A 21,306-nucleotide genomic window follows, 5' to 3' on the forward strand; every position below is an offset into this window, starting at 1 on the left:
CAGGTCCCGAGGGAGAGTCCGCAGGGGCTCCCAGGAGAGGGAAGGCCGGGCAACCCCAGGCCTCGGCGCTGCCACCCCTCGCTTCTCACCGATGACGATGCGCAGGTGCTTGAGGCGAGTCAGTGCGTCCTTCTTGGTGTCCAGCACCTTCTGGGTGGACTTCTTCACGTCCCCGTGCGGCTTCTTGGAGAACATCCTGCCGCTGCCACTGCCACTGCCACTGCCACAGCCGGCTCCCGGCGGCAGAAAGTGGAGGGAGTGGACGGGGAGGAGACTAGCCGGAGAGGCTCATTAGCTCCCCAGCCTTGCGAGCCAGGGCAGAGCCGACTCCTCCCCGATCCAGGCCAGGGCCGCCACCTCCACCCGCCTCGCGCCGCGGCTCCAAGGCACCTTCGGCCCCAGCTCCAATATGGCGGATCCCTCTCCCGGCCCTGCACGGAGCGAGGTAGACCCGGGCTGGCCGCCTGCCGCCGCCGCTCGTCTCCAGCGGCCGCCGCTTGCCGCCACAGGCCGCGGCCCCGGACCCAGAGCCACGGAGGTGGAGCTCTCGGCGGCAGCAGCACAACTCTCTCCCTGAGGCCCCCTTAAGGTTGAAGCTTCTTTAACAGCTTACACCCTGCAGAGGCCGAAACGGAGACGAGTGTGGTAGTGATGGGGTTTCACGACTCTGCCGTCGGTGGCGAACGGTGTCCGTGGCAACCGCCTTCTGACGTCAAGAGTTCTTTACGTCATGCCAGCATGAGATCACCCATGGCACTCCCCGCCTTGGTTTCCTGCCTAAGCAGCCAAAGGAGAATGTCAAGAAAGGCAAGGAAGGTAGTTACTTCGTGCTCCATTGTAAGCGAAATGATAGTAATAAGCAAAGAGAAGTAATCTTTATTAAATATGTCCATGATTTATCTTTGAAAATGTGCATAAGTTGTTGTGGCCACCAGATCCTCCAGCAGAAAGATAAACGAAGCTACAGTTGGGCAATTTACTCTGTCCTAAATCTATTACTAATAATATTTCCTGCACTTTGTATGTGATTTCTTTCATATTTTTTCTATTTGCAATATCATATCCCTGTTTTTTGCTGCAAACAACTTGACAACAGAAAGGCTTAAGCAGAGGTATCTAGGTTTTTTTAAATAAAAGTAGTCTTGCTTTTCTTTTCTATTGTGCTTTTAAAAATCTTTTCCCTATCTGCACCCCACATAAAGATTAATATGTTGTCAGTTTTTCCTCTGCAAAGAAAAATTCAACATTCTTATTACATTGATGGAGTCATCTGAAGAATCTGCAATAGCTGAAAAAAATCCGTGGAATTCTGAATGACATAAATTGAAATTTTTATTGGAACCCTTTTTTTTTTTTTTTCCTTTTTCCTTTTCTTTCCAGACAGGGTCTCTGTGTCCCAGGCAGAAGTGCAGTGGTGCGATCTCAGCTCACTGAAGCCTCGAACTCCCAGGCTCAGGTGATGTTCCCACTTCAGCCTACTGAGTAGCTGGGACCACAGGTGCGCGCCACCACATCCAGCTAATTTTTGTGTTTTTTTGTAGAGAGGGGGTTTCGCCATGTTGCCCAAACTGGTCTAAAACTCCTAGACTCAAGTGATCCGCCCGCCTCAGCCTACCAAACTGCTGGGATTACAGGCGTGAGGCCACTGCGCCTGGCCAGGAAACTTTCCTCCACAAAATAATTTGATAAAGAGTGAGTTTGCTTGTTTGAGCTGTTTCCTTCTATGTTCTCACCCATAGCAATAGACTTGTCCAATGAAATATGTGATTAACATAGAAAAATAACAAAACAGCAAGTAAGACATTTGCCAAAATTATGTTAAAATATAGTACTTTGCTTAATGGTAGCTTGTTTCAACAACAATCTTATATTTTTTAAAGTACAAAAAATTTATTCAGTTTCTACATGTGTGGTTTGTTTGTATCATCAAACTTACAAACCATACATGTTGTGAGGAAGCTTATAACATAATAGAAAAATAAGGGAATTGTTCAAGAGATTTTAGTTCTGGCTCCTGTCAGCATCAGTTTTCTTATTAATAAAATAAAAATAAGGTCTGTCCCTCACAGTTTCGTGAAATTTAGGCAATAATACAGTGTTTTCAAGCATGATCTTTAGAATTACATAGACCTAAATTAGATATTCTGTTTTTCACTTGCAAGGACTTACTTGCTCTCGGGCCCTTAGCATGTAGTTCAGTCTCAGTCTCATTTTCCTCATTTTTTTTTTCTGTAATGCTGAATGTTTCCATTATTATTATTATTATTATTATTTATTAAGTATTTATTGATCATTCTTGGGTGTTTCTTGGAGAGGGGGATGTGGCAGGGTCATAGGATAATAGTGGAGAGAAGGTCAGGAGATAAACACATGAACAAAGGTCTCTGGTTTTCTAGGCAGAGGTCCCTGCGGCCTTCTGCAGTGTTTGTGTCCCTGGGTACTTGAGATTAGGGAGTGGTGATGACTCTTAAAGAGCATCTGTTTAACAAAGCACATCTTGCACCGCCCTTAATCCATTTAACCCTGAGTTGACACAGCACATGTTTCAGAGAGCAGGGGGCTGGGGGAAAGGCCATAGATCAACAGCATCCCAAGGCAGAAGAATTTCTCCTAGTCAGACCAAAATGGAGTCTCCTATGCCCACCTCTTTCTACACAGACACAGCAACAATCTGATCTCTCCTTCCTTTCCCCACACTTCCCCCCCTTCTCTTCAACAAAACTGCCATCGTCCTCATGGCCCGCTCCCGATGGTCGCTGGGAGCTGTTGGGTACACCTCCCAGACAGGGCTGCGGGGCAGAGGCGCTCCTCACCTCCCAGACAGGGCGGCCGGGCAGAGGCGCTCCTCACATCCCAGACGGGGCGGCCGGGCAGAGGTGCTCCTCACCTCCCAGACGGGGCGGCCGGGCAGAGGCGCTCCTCACCTCCCAGAGGCGCTCCCCACCTCCCAGACGGGGCGGCTGGGCAGAGGCGCTCCTCACCTCCCAGAGGCGCTCCCCACCTCCCAGACGGGGCGGCCGGGCAGAGGCGCTCCTCACTTCCTCCCAGACGAGGTGGCGGCCAGGCAGAGGCGCTCCTCACCTCCCAGACGGGGCAGCCGGACAGAGGTGCTCATCATCTCCCAGACGGGGTGGCCGGGCAGAGGTGCTCCTCACTTTCCAGACGGGGTGGCCGGGCAGAGGTGCTCCTCACTTCCCAGACGGGGCGGCCGGGCAGAGGTGCTCCTCACTTCCTCCCAGACGGGGTGGCGGCCAGGTAGAGGCGCTCCTCACCTCCCAGATGGGGCGGCCGGGCAGAGGTGCTCCTCACCTCCCAGACGGGGTGGTCGGGCAGAGGCGCTCCTCACATCCCAGATGATGGGCAGCCGGGCAGAGACGTTCCTCACTTCCTGTACGGGATGGCGGCCGGACAGAGGCGCTCCTCGCTTCCTAGACGATGGGCGGCCAGGCAGAGACGCTCCTCACTTCCTAGACGGGGTGGAGGCGGGGCAGAGGCTGTAATCTTAGCACTTTAGGAGGCCAAGGCAGGTGGCTGGGAGGTGGAGGTTGTAGCGAGCCGAGATCACGCCACTGCACTCCAGCCTGAGCAACATTGAGCATTGAGTGAGCGAGACTCCGTCTGCAATCCCAGCACCTCGGGAGGCCGAGGTGGGCAGATCACTCCAGGCCAGGAGCTGGAGACCAGCCCGGTCAACACGGCGAAACCCCGTCTCCACCAAAAACACAAAAACCAGTCAGGTGTGGCGGCGCGCTCCTGCAATCCCAGGCACTGGGCAGGCCGACGCAGGAGAATCATAGGAGCCCGAGGCAGGGAGGTTGCAGTGAGCCGAGATCATGGCAGTACAGTCCAGCTTCGGCAACAGAGGGAGACCGAAAAAAGAAGGAGAGGGAGACCGAAGAAAGGGGAGAGGGAGAAGGAGAGGGAGACCGAAGTAAGGGGAGAGGGAGAGGGAGACCGAAAAAAGAAGGAGAGGGAGACTGAAGAAAGGGGAGAGGGAGAAGGAGAGGGACACCAAAGAAAGGGGAGAGGGAGAGGGAGAGGGAGAGGGAGAGGGAGAGGGAGAGGGAGAGGGAGAGGGAGAGGGAGAGGGAGAGGGAGAGGGAGAGGGAGAGGGAGAGGGAGAGGGAGAGGGAGAGGGAGAGGGAGAGGGAGAGGGAGAGGGAGAGGGAGAGGGAGAGGGAGAGCTCATTTTCCTCATTTGTAAACTACGTCAGTGATTGTGATAATTAGGTGAGAAAAGTATTGAAAGTTACGTCTATAATGACACATCTCATAACATTCCTTTCCTTCATAGAATTTAAATAGAGTAATTTGTGTAACTGTTTAAAGATTCTTTCATGAGATTGTAAACTCCCTGAGGACAGAGACTGTATAGATTGTCTAAAGTTGTATCCCAGTCTTCTTGCAAAGTGCTCTTTGCAAGATAGGCTCAATAAATATGTGTCGAATAGAAGAACGAATGTCACTTTCCCTTCCTTTCTGTTGCACAAGTACTCAGTAAATGTTTGGCAAATGAGTGACATAATTTTAGAGAATAAAAATGTAACATATCGTTAATAATAATTATATGGCTGGTATACCTGAGAAAAAATGAAAACACCATTGCAAAACAAACTAGTATAATGTAATTTACATATGGCACACCCATCGCACTGCCTGGTTTTCTCTTCCCATTGATTTAAATATTAAAATTCTTTGAAAGATAAGTCTTCCCCACAGCAGGCATAATTATCATGGAAATAAAACCCAGAAATATACCTTTGAAATATTGCTTGTGAGGGCCAGGCACAGTGGCTCATGCCTGTAATCCCAGCACTTTGGGAGGCTGAGGCAGGCGGATCACAAGGTTAGGAGAGTTCAAGACCAGCCTGCACAACATGGTGAAACCCCGTCTCTACTAAAAATACAAAAAAATTAGCCAGGCGTGGTGGGGCGCGCCTGTAATCCCAGCCACTCAGGAGGCTGAGGCAGGAGAATTGCTTAAACCCAGGAGGCAGAGGTTGCAGCGAGCCAAGATTGCACCACTGAACTCCAGCCTGGGCGACAGAGTGAGACTCTGTCTCAAAAAAAAAAAAAAAAAAAATATATATATATATATATACACGTATATACGTATATACGTATATATATTGCTTGTGAGATATATACGTATATATATTGCTTGTGAGAACTAGATTTTTTTCTTTTAGTGACTGGGTCTTGCTCTGTCATCCAGGCTGGAATGCAGTGGTGCAGTCACAGCTCACTTTAGCCTTAACTTCCTGGACTCAAGCAGTCCTCTCACCTCAGCCTCCCATGTAGTTGGGAACACAGGCAGGTGCCAAAAAGCCCAGCTAATTTAAAAAAAATTTTAGTAGATGGCCAGGCGTGGTGGCTCACTCCTGTAATCCCAGCACTTTGGGAGGCCGAGGCAGGTGGATTACCTGAGGTCAGGATTTCAAGACTAGCCTGACCAATATGGAGAAACCCCTTCTCTATTAAAAATACAAAATTAGCCAGGAGTGGTGGTGCGTGCCCATAACCCCAGCTACTCGGGAGTCTGAGGCAGGAGAATCACTTGAACCTGGGAGGCGGAGGTTGCGGTGAACTGAGATCACGCCATTGCACTCCAGTCTGGGCAACAAGAGCGAAACTCCATCTCAAAAAAAAAGAAAAAAAAATTTAGTACAGACAAGGTCTCACTATTTTGCCCAGGCTGGTCTTTAACTCCTGGCCTCAAGGGATCCCCCTGCCTCAGCCTCCCAAAGTGTTGGGGTTACAGATTACAGGCATGAACCACCACACCTGGCCTACACACAAATGTTTATAGCAATTTTATTCCTAACTCCAAAAACTAGAAGCAACCAAGATATCTTTCAATAGTTAAATGAATAAACATACTGTGGTACATCCATACAATGGATTATTATTCAGCAATAAAAAGAAATGAGTTCTTGAGCCACAAAAAGACATGTATGACACTTAAATGCATATTGCTAAGTGAAAGAAGCTGAAAAGGCTACATACTGTATGATTCTAGTCATATGACATTCTGGAAAAGGCAATATTATAGCAATAGTAAAAAGATCAGTGGTTGCAAGATGATTGAGGGAAGGGAGAAGAAGATTGAATAGGTGAAGGATGGGATATTTTTTAGGGTGGTGAAACTATTCTTTTTTTTTTTTTTTTTTTTGAGACAGTCTCACTCTGTCACCCAGGCTGGAGTGCAGTGGTGCAAACTCGGCTCACTGCAACCTCTGCCTCCTGGGGGCTCACCACCACACTCAGCTAATTTGTTTGACTTTTAGTAAAGATGGGATTTCACCATGTTGCCCAGGCTGGTCTTGAACTCCTGGGCTCAAGTGATCCGCCTGCCTTGGCCTTCTAAAGTGCTGGGATTACAAGTGTAAGCCACCGTGCACCACCCCCACCCATATACTTCAAATCATCTCTAGATTCTTTAAAATACCTAATGCAATGTAAATGCTATGTAAACAGTTGGTATTCTGTATCGTTTAGGGAATAATGACAAGAAAAAAAAAGTCTGTATGTGTTCAGTACAGATGTAACCATCCATTTTTTTCTGATTCCTAGTTGGTGGAATCCACAGATTCAGCACTCATGGATATAGAGGGCCAACTGTACACATATGTTTACTAGCACATCTATATACACATACCTATAAATATTTCTGTATGTAACCATCTGTATCTGTATTAAGCTAAAAATGAATTAATACCTATATGGTGTCTCAACTCTAATACATTACTAGATGAATCATTCCACCCTTCTCCCTTTACTTATTATAAACTCCCACTCCAACAGTAAGATGCTTGGTTCCCACCATATACCAAACATTTACTTATTTTATTGCAGTATACATGTATAACAGTATCAGAATTGTTAACCTACTTTCCCATGAGAAACAACTTTATTAACTAGAGTACAGTGCACATGTACATTTACTTTTGTCTTTAGTCTTAGAGATTCCACTCATTCCCAAATAAGTACCTTTTTCTACACCTCTTTAGTGATGTTGTTTCATACTTATAATACAGTTTGATTATTTTGTCACATTTTGTGTTCCAGTGGGATCCTCTGATTTCTTTTAATGTGCATACATTAAGGTTCATTCTATATGCTATAAAATACTTCTATGAGTATTGGCAAATGCATAGGGTCATGTATCCACAATTACAGTATCATATAGAATAGTTTCCGGCTGGGCGTGGTGGCTCATGCCTGTAATCCCAGCACTTTGGGAGGCCAAGACAGGCAGATCACTTGAGGTCAGGAGTTCAAGACCAGCCTGCCCAACATGGTGAAAACCCAGCTACTCAGGAGGCTGAGGCAGGAGAATTGCTTGAACTCGGGAGGTGGAGGTTACAGTGAGACGAGATCACGCCACTGCACTCCAGCCTGGGCAACAGAGTGAGACCATCTCAAAAAAAAATTATTTTTTATTTAAATTAAAAAAAATTTCCCTTAGACTACTCAGCAGAAAAAAAAATCTATTATTTTTTCTATCACAAAAAATATTTGGTGAGAAAAGTATTATTGCTTATTTTTTTTTTTGCAAATTTGCTTATAGTGTGGCTTAATTAAAGACAGCTGGATTCTTATATACACTATTCTCTTTTGGTTGAAGTATATGAAGGTAATCTGGCTTCATATGTAGATGTAATTGGTAAAGAGTGTTTTAATACCTTTTTCAGATAATTGTTGACACTACAATAAAAGTCAACAAGTCGTAGTTTTTAAAATTCCAACTTTTATTTTAGATTCAGGGGGTACACCTGCAGGTTTGTTACATGGATATAGCACATGATGCTGAGGTTTAGGGTACAATTGAATCCATCACACAGAGAGTGAGCATAGTACCCAATAGTTTTTCAACCCTTTCTCTGCTCCCTGCTGCCCCCTTCTGGTAGTCTCCAGTGTCTGGCATAAAGATTATGTCCTTGTGTACCCAATGTCAAGCCCCCAACAAGAGGTAGTTTCTTAAAGATGAGTTGCAGTAAAGAATATGAAAGCCTATCAGTAAGCATTTTGTACTCCTTATATTAAAATCTTGTACTTTGAATAGATCTTTCACCTATACATAATTTTGTAACATTATGCATTCATCAAAATAATTGTTTGCTGACTTATACAGAGCTTTAAAATGCTAACACATTTCATTAAATAACATAAAAAAAACCCTCACATACATCAGAAAGCCTTTAAGTATTGGAAAGTTTTCATACTCACAATGGTTAGTAAAAGTTTTTCAAATGTCTTTTTTTTTTTTTTTTTTTTGAGACGGAGTCTCGCTCTGTCACCCAGGCAAGAGTGCAGTGGTGCAATCTCAGCTCACTGCAAGCTCCACCTCCCGGGTTCACACCATTCTCCTGCTCCAGCCTCCTAATTTTTTTTTTTTTTTTTGTATTTTTTTTTGGTAGAGACGGGATTTCACTGTGTTAGCCAGGATGGTCTTCATCTCCTGACCTTGTGATCTGCCCACCTCGGCCTCCCAACGTGCTGGGATTACAGGCATGAGCCACTGTGCCCAGCCTCAAATTTCTAATTTTTACTTAGAAGCTTAAATTTTATCCCTGGTAACAAATAATGTCAATTGTTCTTCTAAAAATGACAGGCACACTCTATTTATTTTTGCAAATATTCCAAATACCCGTGTCTGAATTATTGTAGTTCGTTTATCACTTCTTTCATGTAAAAATGCCATTTTCTGAATAAAGTTGCTAGGTCAGTTCACAACTCAATTGCAGAATTTTTTTTTTATTAAGACCACCATTGTACTTTAGTATGCAGCATTAGTCCTTGCTCCTTATAAAATTCTAAACATTAAGTACACATAGTTCTTGTATTTTCTGTGACAAAATGAGCATATAAAGAGCAACTGCTTCATCAAGGACAGTCTTAAGTGAAACTGCTTTTTCATTTTTACTGCGTGTGATGGTGAAGAATACAATGAATATCAGTACAGTTTGGTATCACTACCTTCATGCTAAGGGACCAGCTATTTCACCCATCATTGCTTTTGCACATCAGTTCCAATGTCAATATGTTTTGTAATATCTTTCTATGCACAATTCCTGGCTCACTGCAGCCTCAACCTCCTAGACTCAACTGAATCTCCCACCTCAGCCTGCTTAGTAGCTGGTACTATGGGCATGCACTACCATACCTGGCTAATTTTTGTATTTTTTGTAGCGATGGGGTCTCACCATGCTGCCTAGGCTGGTCTTGAGCTCCTGGGTACTCAAGCCATCCACCTGCCTTGGCCTCCCAAAGTGCTAGGTCCAGGTGTGAGCTGCCTGACCATATCTTTCTGTTGTAATTTCACTGATCATGATTTATTGTGTTCAGTTATCTTTTGATATTTAATTTTTAAAGAAAACAAGTAACATTCATAGACAAGTCAAGAAGCATTAAATGAAATATTATGATTTATTATGAACAGAGAGCTGAAAATCATACACAGTGAGTACAGAACTCAAGCAAAATATGTTAAGGAGATTTGTTGAAGCAATGACTGCTGATATTATTTAGTAGCATAAGGAAATGACTCAAATATGGAGACAAGTAAACTATATTTTAATATTCTCTCTAATGCCCCAAATTTAATTTACTATCAAGTTTTGTCAATCTTACCTCCCAAATATCTCAAGTTTGTCTATTTTGTTTCCCCCACACAGCCTCTACCTGTCTAAGCTGTCAGAATATTTTATCACAATATCTGATTGATATTGAGATAAAGTATCATTTTCTACTAAGCAACCAATGATCTTTTTATAAGAGCTAATCTCAGATCAATGTAATTTTATCACTAATCTAATCTTATATTCTCCTCTTACGAACTTCCCAGTAATAGCCACTGTATTTAGGATTTTAAAAAATCTAATTTCCTTACCATAATTTATCAAGCCTTTGCTTATCTCACCAAACACACCTTGTGTCTCTTTCATTCTTGAACATTAATAACCATCCACAGTGGTCTCTTTATTCCTCAAACATGAATATGCCAAGTTTTTTTCTACTTCAGGACCTTAACATATACTATTCTCTCAGCTTATAATGTCCCTCCTCTCATTCCAATCTGGGCTAACTCCTACTCATCTCTCAGGTCTTAGCTGAACTATTACTACTTTAGAGAGGCCTTACCTGCCATCCACTCCCAATCTCAATTGGGTCTCTGTATTATATTCTTATAACACCATCAGAGAGCATACCTCAGTTTGGCAAGCTGCTTAATATTGATCTCTCTACTTTTCCCTAAGTTCTATGAAGTCATAAGCTGTGTCTCATTTGTTCACCAATGAATCTATTGAATCCAGAACAGTACTTCAGGTTAAATACAAATTATAGGAGGCTATTGTTTTGGACTAAGTTCTTGCACTAGGCCTCCACAGATCAGACTAAAAATCAAAATGGAGTCACCTGTGATAAAGTCTCACATCACCAAACCTAAACTAGGTTGTTATCTTACCTTCCAAGAATTAAGAGAGAGATATGAGGGGGTCTTCAAAAAGTTCATGAAAAATGTGTATTATAAACAAACAAAAAACCAAAAACACTGGCTAAGTGCAGTGGCTCACACCTATAGTCCCAGCACTTTGGGAGGCCGAGGCAGGTGGATGGCTTGAGCCCAGGAGTCAAGACTAGCCTGGGCAACATGGTGAGACATGTTGCCCACGGCTAATACAAAAATTAGCCAGGCATGGTGGCATGTGCCTGTAGTTCCAGCTACTCGGGAGGCTGAGGCGGGAAGATTGCTTGAGCTCGGAAGGCAGAGGTTGCAGTGAGCTGTGATCACACCACTGCACTCCAACCTAGGCGACAGGGGGAGAACCTGTCTCAACAAACAAACAAAACAAAACAAAAATTCCAAAACTATAGATGTCAATTTTTTTCAACAAAATAAGCTTATATTAACTTGTTATAACATGTCTGGATAGAATCTAGTTTGAGGTACTGAGAAGAATAAAACATCAGTTTGTAAAGAACCCCTATCAGAGCAATGTGAATTCTGCTGAAGTTGAAGCAAGAACAAACACCAAATTTATGATGAAGCTTGGATGGAAGGATAGTGAAATCACTGATGCCTTACAGGAAGTTTATGGGGATGATGCTCCAAATAAATCAGCAGTTTACAAACAGATAACTTATTTTAAGAAGGGACAAGATGATGCTGAAGATGAAGCCCACAGCATTAGACCATCCACATCAATTTGGGAGGAAAAAGTTAATCTTGGTCATGCCCTGATTGAAGAGGACTGATGATTAACAGCACAAACAATAGCCAACACCATAAACATTTCAATTGGTTCAGCTTACAAATTTTTGAGACAGAGCCTTGCTCTGTCACCCAGGCTGGAGTGTGGTGGTGTGATCTTGGCTCACTGCAACCTCTGCCTCTGAGGTTCTCATGCCTCCACCTCCCAAGTAGCTGGGACCACAGGCATGTGCCACCATGCTCAGCTACTTTTTGTATTTTTAGTAGAGACAGCCTTTCACCATGTTGACCAGGCTGGTCTTAAACTCCTTGGCTCAAGTGATCTGCCCCCCTCAGCCTCCCAAAGTACTGGATTTACAGGCGTGAGCCACTGAGCCTGGGGGATTGTTTCATTCTTAAGCAATTGGAATCACAGTTTCACGTAGTTGGAATAATTATAAGTTGGTCTCATCTAGTTGTCATTGTAGGTCCTAAAGCCCCTTTAGTTCGAATGATGAGAATATTTATCCTGATTCGATACTAGCTATTAGCAGCAGCTCTGGTGTCCTATCTTTGTTTTTCCAGCTCCTAGCATTTGGCCTGAGTCAATCAGTAGACAAAGTTTACGGATTGTGTAGCTGATGTCTCTGCCCCACCATGTGGTGGAGCCTGGAATTAAATTTGCTTTATTTCAGAAGCTGGATCTGCTGATTAAAAACAAGCACAAGGAATATAATGAGGGTAAATCAGAGTAAAACCTGGAATTCTAACTGCTTCCTTATACCTACTTTATTCCAAACAAAGATGAAATTAAAATTTTTATAAATATATATTTTAATATTTCCTTCCTGCCCCCCAGGATACAGTTCTCAAATACACTCCTCCCACTTTGGAGACACTGACCTAGAGAAATTCTCACACATATGCCTGAAGAAAAGGTGCATACAACAATGTTCATGCTGGGCACGGTGGCTCACCTCTGTAATCCCAGCACTTTGGGAGGCTGAGGTGGGCGGATCACCTGGGGTCAGGAGTTCGAGACCAGCCTGACCAACATGGTGAAACCCCATTTCTACTAAAACCACAAAATTAGCCGGGCGTGGTGGTGGGCGCCTGTAACCCCAGCCTCTTCGGAGGCGGAGGCAGGAGAATTGCTTAAACCTGGGAGGCCGAGGCTGCAGTGAGCCGAGATGGTGCCATTGCACTCTAGCCTGGGCAACAAGAGCAAAACTCTGTCCAAAAAAAAGGCAAACAAACAAACAAACAAAATGCAATGTTCACTGAGGCAACTATTTTTTTTTTTTTAAGACAGGGGCTTACTCTGTCTGTCACCCAGGCTGGAGTGAAGTGGCACAATCACAGCTCACTGAAGCCAGGACCTGCCAGGCTCAAGCCATCCTCCTACCTCAACCTCCCAAGTAGTTGGGACTACAGGCACACACCACCACGCCCGGCTAATTTTTGTATTTTTTGTTGAGACGGGGTTTTGCCATGTTGCCCAGGCTGGTCTCCAACTCCCAATCTCAAGCGATCCGCCTGCCTCAGCCTGCCAAAGTGCTGGCACTACAGGCGTAAGCCACTGTGCTGGGTCTGAGACAACTGTTTTAATAGTGAAAAAATTGGGAGCAGCCTCCCTGTCCATTAATAGGTAAATGGGTAATCTGTAATATTCATTCAATAGAATATATTTACTAAATGGAACATGTTATGGCAGGTAAAAATAACTGGATGAGAGCTACCTGAATCACAATGGGTAAATCTCAAAAACATCACTAAGGAGAAAGTCAAGTTGTAGCATATGTAATGCATGAGACCACTTAAAAATATGCATTTGAGACCGTGCTGGGTTGTCGCCGCCGCTGCAGCCATCGTGCCAGCCCCTCGGGTCTCCGCGAGGCCGGGTGACGGTCCAGAGTGGGAGACAAGCCAATCTGGGAGCAGATAGGATCCAGCTTCATTCCACATTACTACCAGTTATTTGATAACGATAGACCCCAACTAAGCACAATTTACATTGACGCATCATGCCTTACGTGGGAAGGACAACAGTTCCAGGGGAAAGCTGCCATTGTGGAGAAGTTGTCTAGCCTTCGGTTCCAGAAAATCCAGCACAGCATCACTGCGCAGGACCATCAGCTCACGCCGCATAGCTGCATCATCAGCATGGTTGTGGGCCAGCTTAAGGCGAATGAAGACCCCCATCATGGGGTTCCACCAGATGTTCCTATTAAAGAACATCAACAATGCTTGGGTTTGCACCAATGACGTGTTCAGGCTCGCCCTGCACAACTTCGGCTGACCTCTCAGCAGGCACTCATGACGCTTCTTCCTCCCTCCTCTCTCCAGTGCTATTCCCACTCCTCCAGATGCTCCAAATATCATGCACAAATGAGCAGGGCCGCGGCGGGAGTGGGCGCAGTGCGCTGCTGCCGCCGAGGTGTTGTGCATCATGTTTGGACGCTAGACTAGTTGCATCTGACGGGAGAAGTTTGTATTGTACCAGCGCATGCCTTGGAAAGACTTAAGTAATGCAAAAGATTGTCCTTTTTTTTTTTTAAATCTACTGACAAGTTGCTCTAGCAACCCAAAGAAGTGAAGAGAAAGAAGCTGCCTCACCGCCCAGACATTGATTTGTTCAGACGTTTCAATGCCTCATGATACAATAAAACCACAACATTTTTCTAAAATAAAAAAATAATAAAAATAAATAGGTAAATAAAATAAAAATATGAGCACTTTAAACAGGCCAAACAATACTATGTATTATTTTTGGATACATATACAAAAATAGCACGTATAGATGCATGGGTAACCAAAGCACATGGTAACCAAAAACAGGATAATAGTTACTCTGGAAAGGGAAGGAGAGAATTAGGATTGAGAAGCATCGGAAGCAAATGTAAAATGCTGAGATTTGACAGAGCTGAGAGGTAGGTACTGTGTTACATATGCAATGTTCTGAATACCTTTCTCTGTGTTTAAATATTTATGACTTAAAATATTACACAAAACAGACTAGAAAAAAAGTATACCCCAAAGAAGATAGGGGAGGAAAACTAGAAGGAAAATGCCAAAATTACTATATGTCTACTTTGTACCAGAGCAAACCCAGTAGGAGACGGAGTGCTATGGGATTATCTACCAAGAATTATGATAGGCATGTTATTGGAGAGAATGACACTGAGCCAGGAGCTAATTTCTTCAAAACGTGAGAGGGAGTGACCCTGGGTTATATAGATGACACCCACGTATATACTGTGTGGTATATCCTGATGACAAACTGGCAGATTTTAGGGAAGAGGGAAGCAGGAGCCTCTGGATGGAAAAAGGAGAACGAGGAGCACACCTACTCCATGACAAGGCTCAGGAGGAGGAGGAGGGTACAAAGGAAGCAAGGTCCTAAGGGAGAGCCATATTTCCTTTAGAACAAGAATATTGAGGGAACAGTTCAGGGAAGAGAATGAAGATATAGGAGATTTTGATGATGACTGGCCATGAGTTTCAGAGCTCTACAAATATGTAAATATGAATGGATTAATAAAAAGTGAGACTTAAAATATATCTAATGTTTATATAGGCCCTATGTAAAATGTAAAGTGCTACATAAATGTAAGGCATCCTGGACCTCCCAACTGCATAATAATAATAATATAATAATAATAATTATTATTACCCTTTTAACTGCCTTGATTAAGGAAACTTCATTCTGCTTCCATGACTTTATTTTGTATTTTCTAAATCAACAAAATTATTTTTTAGCCTTATTAACTTTTCCCTATTATGGTTCTTCTCACATTCCCTACGCATCTTTTCTAAAATCTGAGAGGAGGTGAGAGAAACTCTTGCCTTAGGCAAAATACTCTCATGCAACTCTAATTGCATAATCTCCTATTATTCTGTCTGCCTTAAAATTAAACTTAATGATGACAGGAATTTTAGAGCTGGAAGAGAACTTAAAGTTAACATACTGCAAACTTCTTATTTTACAACGGATCAGAGATTATGTGGTTTGCCAAACTTTATCAGTTGGTTACTAGGAGAACAAGGCTAGAACCCATGCCTCCTCCTTTCCACCTTTCCTGTTTTTCCTGGAACAGCAGAAACAAAGCAACCACTAGAGGCGCACTGTATGCCAGTGGTTGCACACAGATTTTTATGTCAGACTACCCAAGTTCAAATCTTAGATCTGTTACATAGTAGCTATGTGACTTTGGCCAAGTACTCTAACTGCTCTGTGCCTCGGTTTTTTCATCTGTAAAATGGAGGGCATAATAGTATCGACTTCATAGGATTGTTATGAGGATTCAGCGAATTAATGTACTTAAAGCACATAACACACTTGGCACGTTGAGCGACCAGAAATCTAATTGTTACGATTTAGCACACACTCTGATAGCTGCTGATATTTAGAGGCCAGGAATTTTACCCACAGCTGTTTTTGTTTGATCTGAAGTTTAAAGAACACAAACAAAACAAAACAAAAAACATCACTTGAGATAATGTTTATAGTTCTAGATATTTCACATAGAGATCCGAATTTCCGGTTTCTCTTTGAAATCAGAAGGTCTGACGTCGGTAGGCCAAAATTCTCAGGTAGTAACAATTGGCTGGGGCCAAATGCAGCTGCCCCCTTTAATCCGTACCACTCATGTAAAGCTTACATCTTTTAACTTGACCTGCCTGACTACTGCGTGCCTTTGTATTTGCATTTCAGCTTAAGACAACCTCTGCTCTCAAGGAACTCACAATCCAATAGGTGAGATACATTTGCTAAACAATTTACAATATATTGTGATAGGAACAAGTATAAACTTGCAAATTTCAAAATACAGCAGTCAGCTGAAGGAACAGGAGTGCCCTGAATGGTAGAGGTGCTGACGGTGATATGTGTTGTCTAAAAAGTGGCTTTGAAAAAGAAAAGGAGAGGAACAGGGTTGTAAAGGGAACAGAATGGGCAAAGACACTGAAATGGGAAACAGCTTGTGTGTTTAGAAACTATAAGGAGTTCAATTTTGGACAATACTGTAAAATGAGAAAGGGAGAAGTAGGCTGACACTAAATATAATACACATCCCTTATTTTGTATTTTACTCCGTAAGAGATGGGTAGCACTTAAAAGGTTTTCTGTCATTAAATTACAAATCTAGGTCGGGTACAGTGGTGGCTCACACCTGGGAATCTCAGTGCTTTTGGGAGGCTGAGGCGGACAGATTGCTTGAGACTAGAGTTCGAGACCAGCCTGGGCTAGACCCTGCCACTAAAAAAAATGAAAATATTAGCTGGGCATGGTGGCATGTGCCTGTGGTCTCAGGTATTTGGAAGGCTGAGGCGAGATGATCGCTAGTGCTCAGAAGTTTGAGGTTGCTATTGCACTCCAGCTTGGGTGATAGAAAAAGATCCTGTCTCTAAATAAATAGATAATTAAATAAAATTGCAAATTTAACTGCATATCTTTGGACCTTGTCTTTGAGAATGCAATGCTATACAATCCACAATATTCTATGAACTTTTTTTTTTCTCTTTAAGACAGGAGACAGGGTCTCACTCTGTCACCCAGGCTGGAGTGCAGTGGTGCAATGTCTGCTCACTGCAATCTTGACCTCCCAAGTTCAAGCGATTCTCTCACCTCAGCCTCTGGAGACTGGGTTTCACCATATTGGCCAGGCTGGTCTTGAACTCCTGACCTCAAGTGATCCACTCGCCTCGGCCTCCTAAAGTGTGGGGACTACAGGTGTTAGCCACCCTGCTGGCCTGTACTATCTTTCAATAGCAAATTGCCACTTCAAGAAGAAGAAACCCTGTCGTTATAAGGGGTAAAATATAGTTTTAAGATTGGTCTGCAAATGAAGTTTCCTTATCTGTAAAATGGGAATAACAATGGCACCTAACTCAGGGCTATTAAATTGAGAATTAAACTCACTAAACCCATGTAAAGAGCTTACCAAGATACCTGATACAGAGGATAAATGGTCACTTAATGAGTTATGATACCTATTGAGTCTTCCTTGTCTATGTACCCTTTTTTTTGAGAAAGTACATCTCATTAAGTATGTATTTTTCATTGAAAACTAAAGTTAAATCAGGACTGATGGCATTTTCCGACTGCATTTGGTAAAAAATAAATGCAAAAAATACTAGATTGAAAATGCCAAGATAAAACTTCCTTACCTTCTGTATTAATTGTAAAAGTTTCAAGAATAATTTAAAGATTTTTGCACAACATAGAAAGTGCAAGTTATCGTCTATAGTTAATAATTAAATAAAACAGTTTATTAGTGGTAGGTAATAAAGGTGCTTAGTAAAAGAGACGGTTCTCCAGTTCCCCAGGCTCAATGAACAGGCAAAGATCCTTTTAGGCAAGATATTTTCACATCTAACAGTAACATCTCTGATGGTCAGGCAGGTCAAACTATCACTTGGCGGGAAATAAATAAATACAGACTAAATTCGCACAATCTGTTTCTGTTTAGTTTATAAACTGCAATCCAGAGGGTCAGCTTTCGTGCCTTGTGGGACTTGAAGTCCAGAAGGAAGAAGTGATCAGGGCTGCCGAGGCATGGAAGCGTGCAGCCCCTGCAGGTCTGAGCCCTACGAACTACAACTCCCGGCAAGCATCGGAAGGCCGCGTCGTAATTGCGGGCAACCAATCGTACCAGAGCAGGGCAAGCCCCGCCCTCTGGCTCGGTGGCCGGCCTCCGCCAATGGCAGAGCTCCTATCGCAGAGCCTGCGGGTTAGGTTGTGAGGCCAGGGCCGGGGGCGGGGAGGAGCCAAGGGGGCGAGCAAGCTCGGCGGCTGGGTGGGTCCGGGCGTTCCGCGCGCCCTTCATTGAAGCGGCGGTGGCCGGGCTGGGCGCCGGTAGTGGAAAGCGACGGCGCGGCTGGAAAATGCCAGTCCATTCCCGAGGGGATAAGAAGGAGACCAACCATCACGATGAGATGGAGGTGGACTACGCCGAAAATGAGGGGAGCAGCTCCGAGGACGAGGACACTGAGAGCTCGTCGGTCTCTGAGGATGGAGATAGCTCAGGTACGCGACCCACTGCTGGGACCCTGAGTCCCCGCGCCCAGCGCGCGACAGGCCGCTCTCCACACGCCAGGCGGCTGCGTCCTGCTGGGAAAGCGGGGCGGGGACAGAGGGAAGGGGCGGAGACTGGCTCTGGGCCCTGGGCTGCACCCGGACCGGTCGCTGGGCGCTGTCTGGCTCCTGATGGGTCCCGGCCGCGGGGCGGGGCGGGGCGGGGCGGGCCTGGGCTTGTCCAGCTCCCGAACGCGGCGCGGTCCTGTCCCCGGTGGTGCTCTGGAGCGACCAGCCCAGGCGGAGAACTTCCCGCAGCAGACAAACTGGAAATGCCTCCTTTCCCCAGCCCACCGACCTCTTTCCCTATTTTCACCTTTGCAACCCTCACTTAGCGCGAGTGGGTTGCCGGGACAGAGGGTCGGCTTAGTAATTAACCTCAGTTTGCAAGTCAACTTGCCGGTCAGCACTTTTACATCAGTGTCTTTTCGGGAGGCTAACTTGAGAGCGGTCCCGTTCAGTAGCTCCCTGAAGTTTGCAAGACTGAAAGGAAGGGACCAACATTCGGGCTCATTTTGGATCTTCATATGCTTATAAATTGGCTGAGTTTTGGCAGCGTTGAAAATTCTCCAAGTCTTTTCTTCCCTTCAATTTTTTCTAACTTTGGGCTGTTTTAAATTATTTTGGGTGGGGGAGAAGGAGGGCAGATTAACACCACAAATAAATTTTGCAAACTTTAAGGAATGGTTATTTTAAAGTGAAATGGGATTTGTGATTACCGGGATTGTTTTCTTTCGATTCAAATGATGGAGATGAGACTGACTTCTTTGTCTTGGCCTGATTTTGGTCATGTAAAGGAAGCATTGATGATAGGTTGATGACAGCCTAGTATCATCCAGATGCCCTCTTTTCATGTTTCCCTTGCAAAGCAAATCTCCATGGAAGGATATAATTTCAATCAATAAATCAGCCATCCAAAAATATTTATGAGTGACTTCTTTGTGCAGCACTGGACAGTACTCAATATGAGGGATAAATAGTTATTATCTGGGCTCACTTAAAAAGCTATCATACGTCACCACTTGATTAAATTGCCAAATGAATGCTTAACTAAATGTTGCTGTAGGAATTCAGAGGCAGAGGAAATCATTTCAATATTGGGTGGTCACAAAGCCTAGCTGAAGAAGGTGGGATTACCTTAATTATCTTGAAGAATGAGTAGAATTTGGGTTGGGGTGGTGGGTATCCCTATAGGGAGAGGGATGTAAGAAAAAGTACAAGGGCCAGAGTTTAGGGCTTATTCAAAAGAGCATGAAAACCTTGGGAGAAGGAGTTGAGCTCAGAAAGGAACAGGAAAGTATAGATGTGAGTGATTTCAAAGAAAGCACAAAACAGGATTGATGAATGCAAGTTTAGGATTGAAGGTAAGAGAAAAACCAAGATACAAGGAGAGTGGTGGTAGCATCAACAGAAATAGAAAAGTGAAAGATCTGAGATGAAGCTGAAAGAAAAGAGTATTTCAGACATGTTGCTTTTTTTTTTTTCTCTCTTTGAGATGGAGTCTCGCTCTGTTACCCAGGCTGGAGTGCAATGGCGTGATCTTGGCTCACTGCAACCTCTGCCTCCTGGGTTCAAGCAATTCTCCTGCCTTAGCCTCCTGAGTAGCTGTGATTACAGGCGGGTGCCACCACACCAAGCTAATTTTTTGTATTTTTAGTAGAGACAGGGTTTCTCCATGTTGGCCAGGCTGGTCTCGAACTCCTGACCTCGTGATCCACCCACCTCAGTCTCCCAGTGTGCTGAGATTACAGCAGGCATGAGCTACCGTTCCCATCCTTTTTTTTTTTATTTTTTATTTCGAGAAGGAGTTTTGCTCTTGGCACCCAGGCTGGAGTGCAGTGGGGTGACCTCAGCTCACTGCAACCTCCGCCTCCGGGGTTCAAGCAATTCTCCTGCCTCAGCCTCCCGAGTAGCTAGGATTACAGGCATGCGCCACCACGCTCAGGTAATTTTTGTGTTTCACCGTGTTGGCCAGGATGGTCTTGAACTCCTGACCTCAGGTGATCTGCCTGCCTTGGCCTCCCTAAGTGTTAGGATTACAGGTGTGAGCCACCGTGCCTGGCCGACGTGTTCCTTTGGAGTGATGGCAGTATGTTTAAGATTGCCTAACTGACAAATGGAAATGTGACATTGGAACCTGCCTGATACGGGAAGGGGAGAATAATTTGTAAGTCATCTGCCTTGCCACGAAAGTAGGTGAGATTTCAAAAGCGGGGAATATAGAGAAAGGAGAACATCTAGACTGTATGGGAATATATTTCTTTTTTTTTTTTTTCTTTTTTTTTGAGACAGTCTTGCTCTGTCACCCAGGCTGGAGTGCAGTGGCACGATCTTGGCTTGTTGCAACCTCTGCCTCCTGGGTTAAAGTGATTCTCCAGCCTCAGCCTCCTGAGTAGCTGGGATTACAGGCATCCTCCATCACACCTGGGTAATTTTTGTGTTTTTAGTAGAGATGGGGTTTTGCCACGTTGGCCAGGCTGGTCTTGAACTCCTGACTTCAAGTGATCCATCCGCCTCTGCCTCCCAAAGTGCTGGGATTACAGGTGTGAGCCACCATACCTGGCCTGTTTGTGAATATGTTTCTTAGATCTATAAAGTATTTTGTCTTCAGATGTTCTTGCATTTATGATAGGAACAAGGATCTCATAAAATTCTATTTGTTAAAATTCTCCCCCTATAATTTTTATGTTGACTGTTGTGATTTTTAACTTTTAAAAATTCCATCCCAAAAAATAATGGACAACTTAATTTTTGAAGAATGTGATAATAATTTGAACTGCAAGTCAAAATTTTAAGTGCAAAGAAATTGTTTAAATAAATTTTGCAGTTTGCTTCTGTTAAAGCATCTCTGTTCTACCATATGTCTTTCATGTTAAACTTTCACAGTGTTTTCTTCTCAAATGTTGGTACTGAGCAAATTCTAAGGCTATAGAAAAGCCTCTACTATCCAGAGAACTTGGATAGTGAGTCATCTTGAAGGACCAAGTTTTAAGTAGCCAAGAAGTAAGCAATCAAAAGCCAGAAATATTTTTAATCT

General features: G+C 44.0%; 2 protein-coding genes and 1 pseudogene across 12 annotated transcripts in view; 2 read left to right on the forward strand and 1 right to left on the reverse strand.

Moving 5' to 3' along the window:
• Nucleotides 1–680, reverse strand: part of RALGAPA1 (Ral GTPase activating protein catalytic subunit alpha 1) — a 278,460-nt gene extending 277,780 nt beyond the window's left edge. For 5 of the 7 annotated variants that reach the window (XM_054530037.2, XM_054530036.2, XM_054530031.2 and 2 more), the window contains exon 1: nt 90–667. In XM_054530037.2, coding sequence (XP_054386012.1) covers nt 90–195 — 106 coding nt within the window. In that variant the 5' untranslated portion in view covers nt 196–667. Of the gene's footprint in view, nt 1–89 lie in introns of all 7 variants that reach the window. The other 2 variants (XM_054530032.2, XM_054530034.2) reach the window with 2 other exon arrangements.
• On the forward strand, nt 652–13,493 carry LOC112128825 (nuclear transport factor 2-like; annotated as a pseudogene).
• Nucleotides 13,494–17,877: 4,384 nt separating this feature from the next.
• The window catches only part of BRMS1L (BRMS1 like transcriptional repressor), a 45,753-nt gene continuing 42,324 nt past the window's right edge, over nt 17,878–21,306 (forward strand). For 2 of the 5 annotated variants that reach the window (XM_054530040.2, XM_002824687.3), the window contains exon 1: nt 17,878–18,221. In XM_054530040.2, coding sequence (XP_054386015.1) covers nt 18,080–18,221 — 142 coding nt within the window. In that variant the 5' untranslated portion in view covers nt 17,878–18,079. The remainder of the gene's footprint in view (nt 18,222–21,306) is intronic. The other 3 variants (XM_054530038.2, XM_054530039.2, XM_054530041.2) reach the window with 3 other exon arrangements.

The sequence above is a fragment of the Pongo abelii genome, chromosome 15, assembly GCF_028885655.2.
Source record: "Pongo abelii isolate AG06213 chromosome 15, NHGRI_mPonAbe1-v2.0_pri, whole genome shotgun sequence".
NCBI classification, from domain to species: Eukaryota; Metazoa; Chordata; class Mammalia; order Primates; family Hominidae; genus Pongo; species Pongo abelii.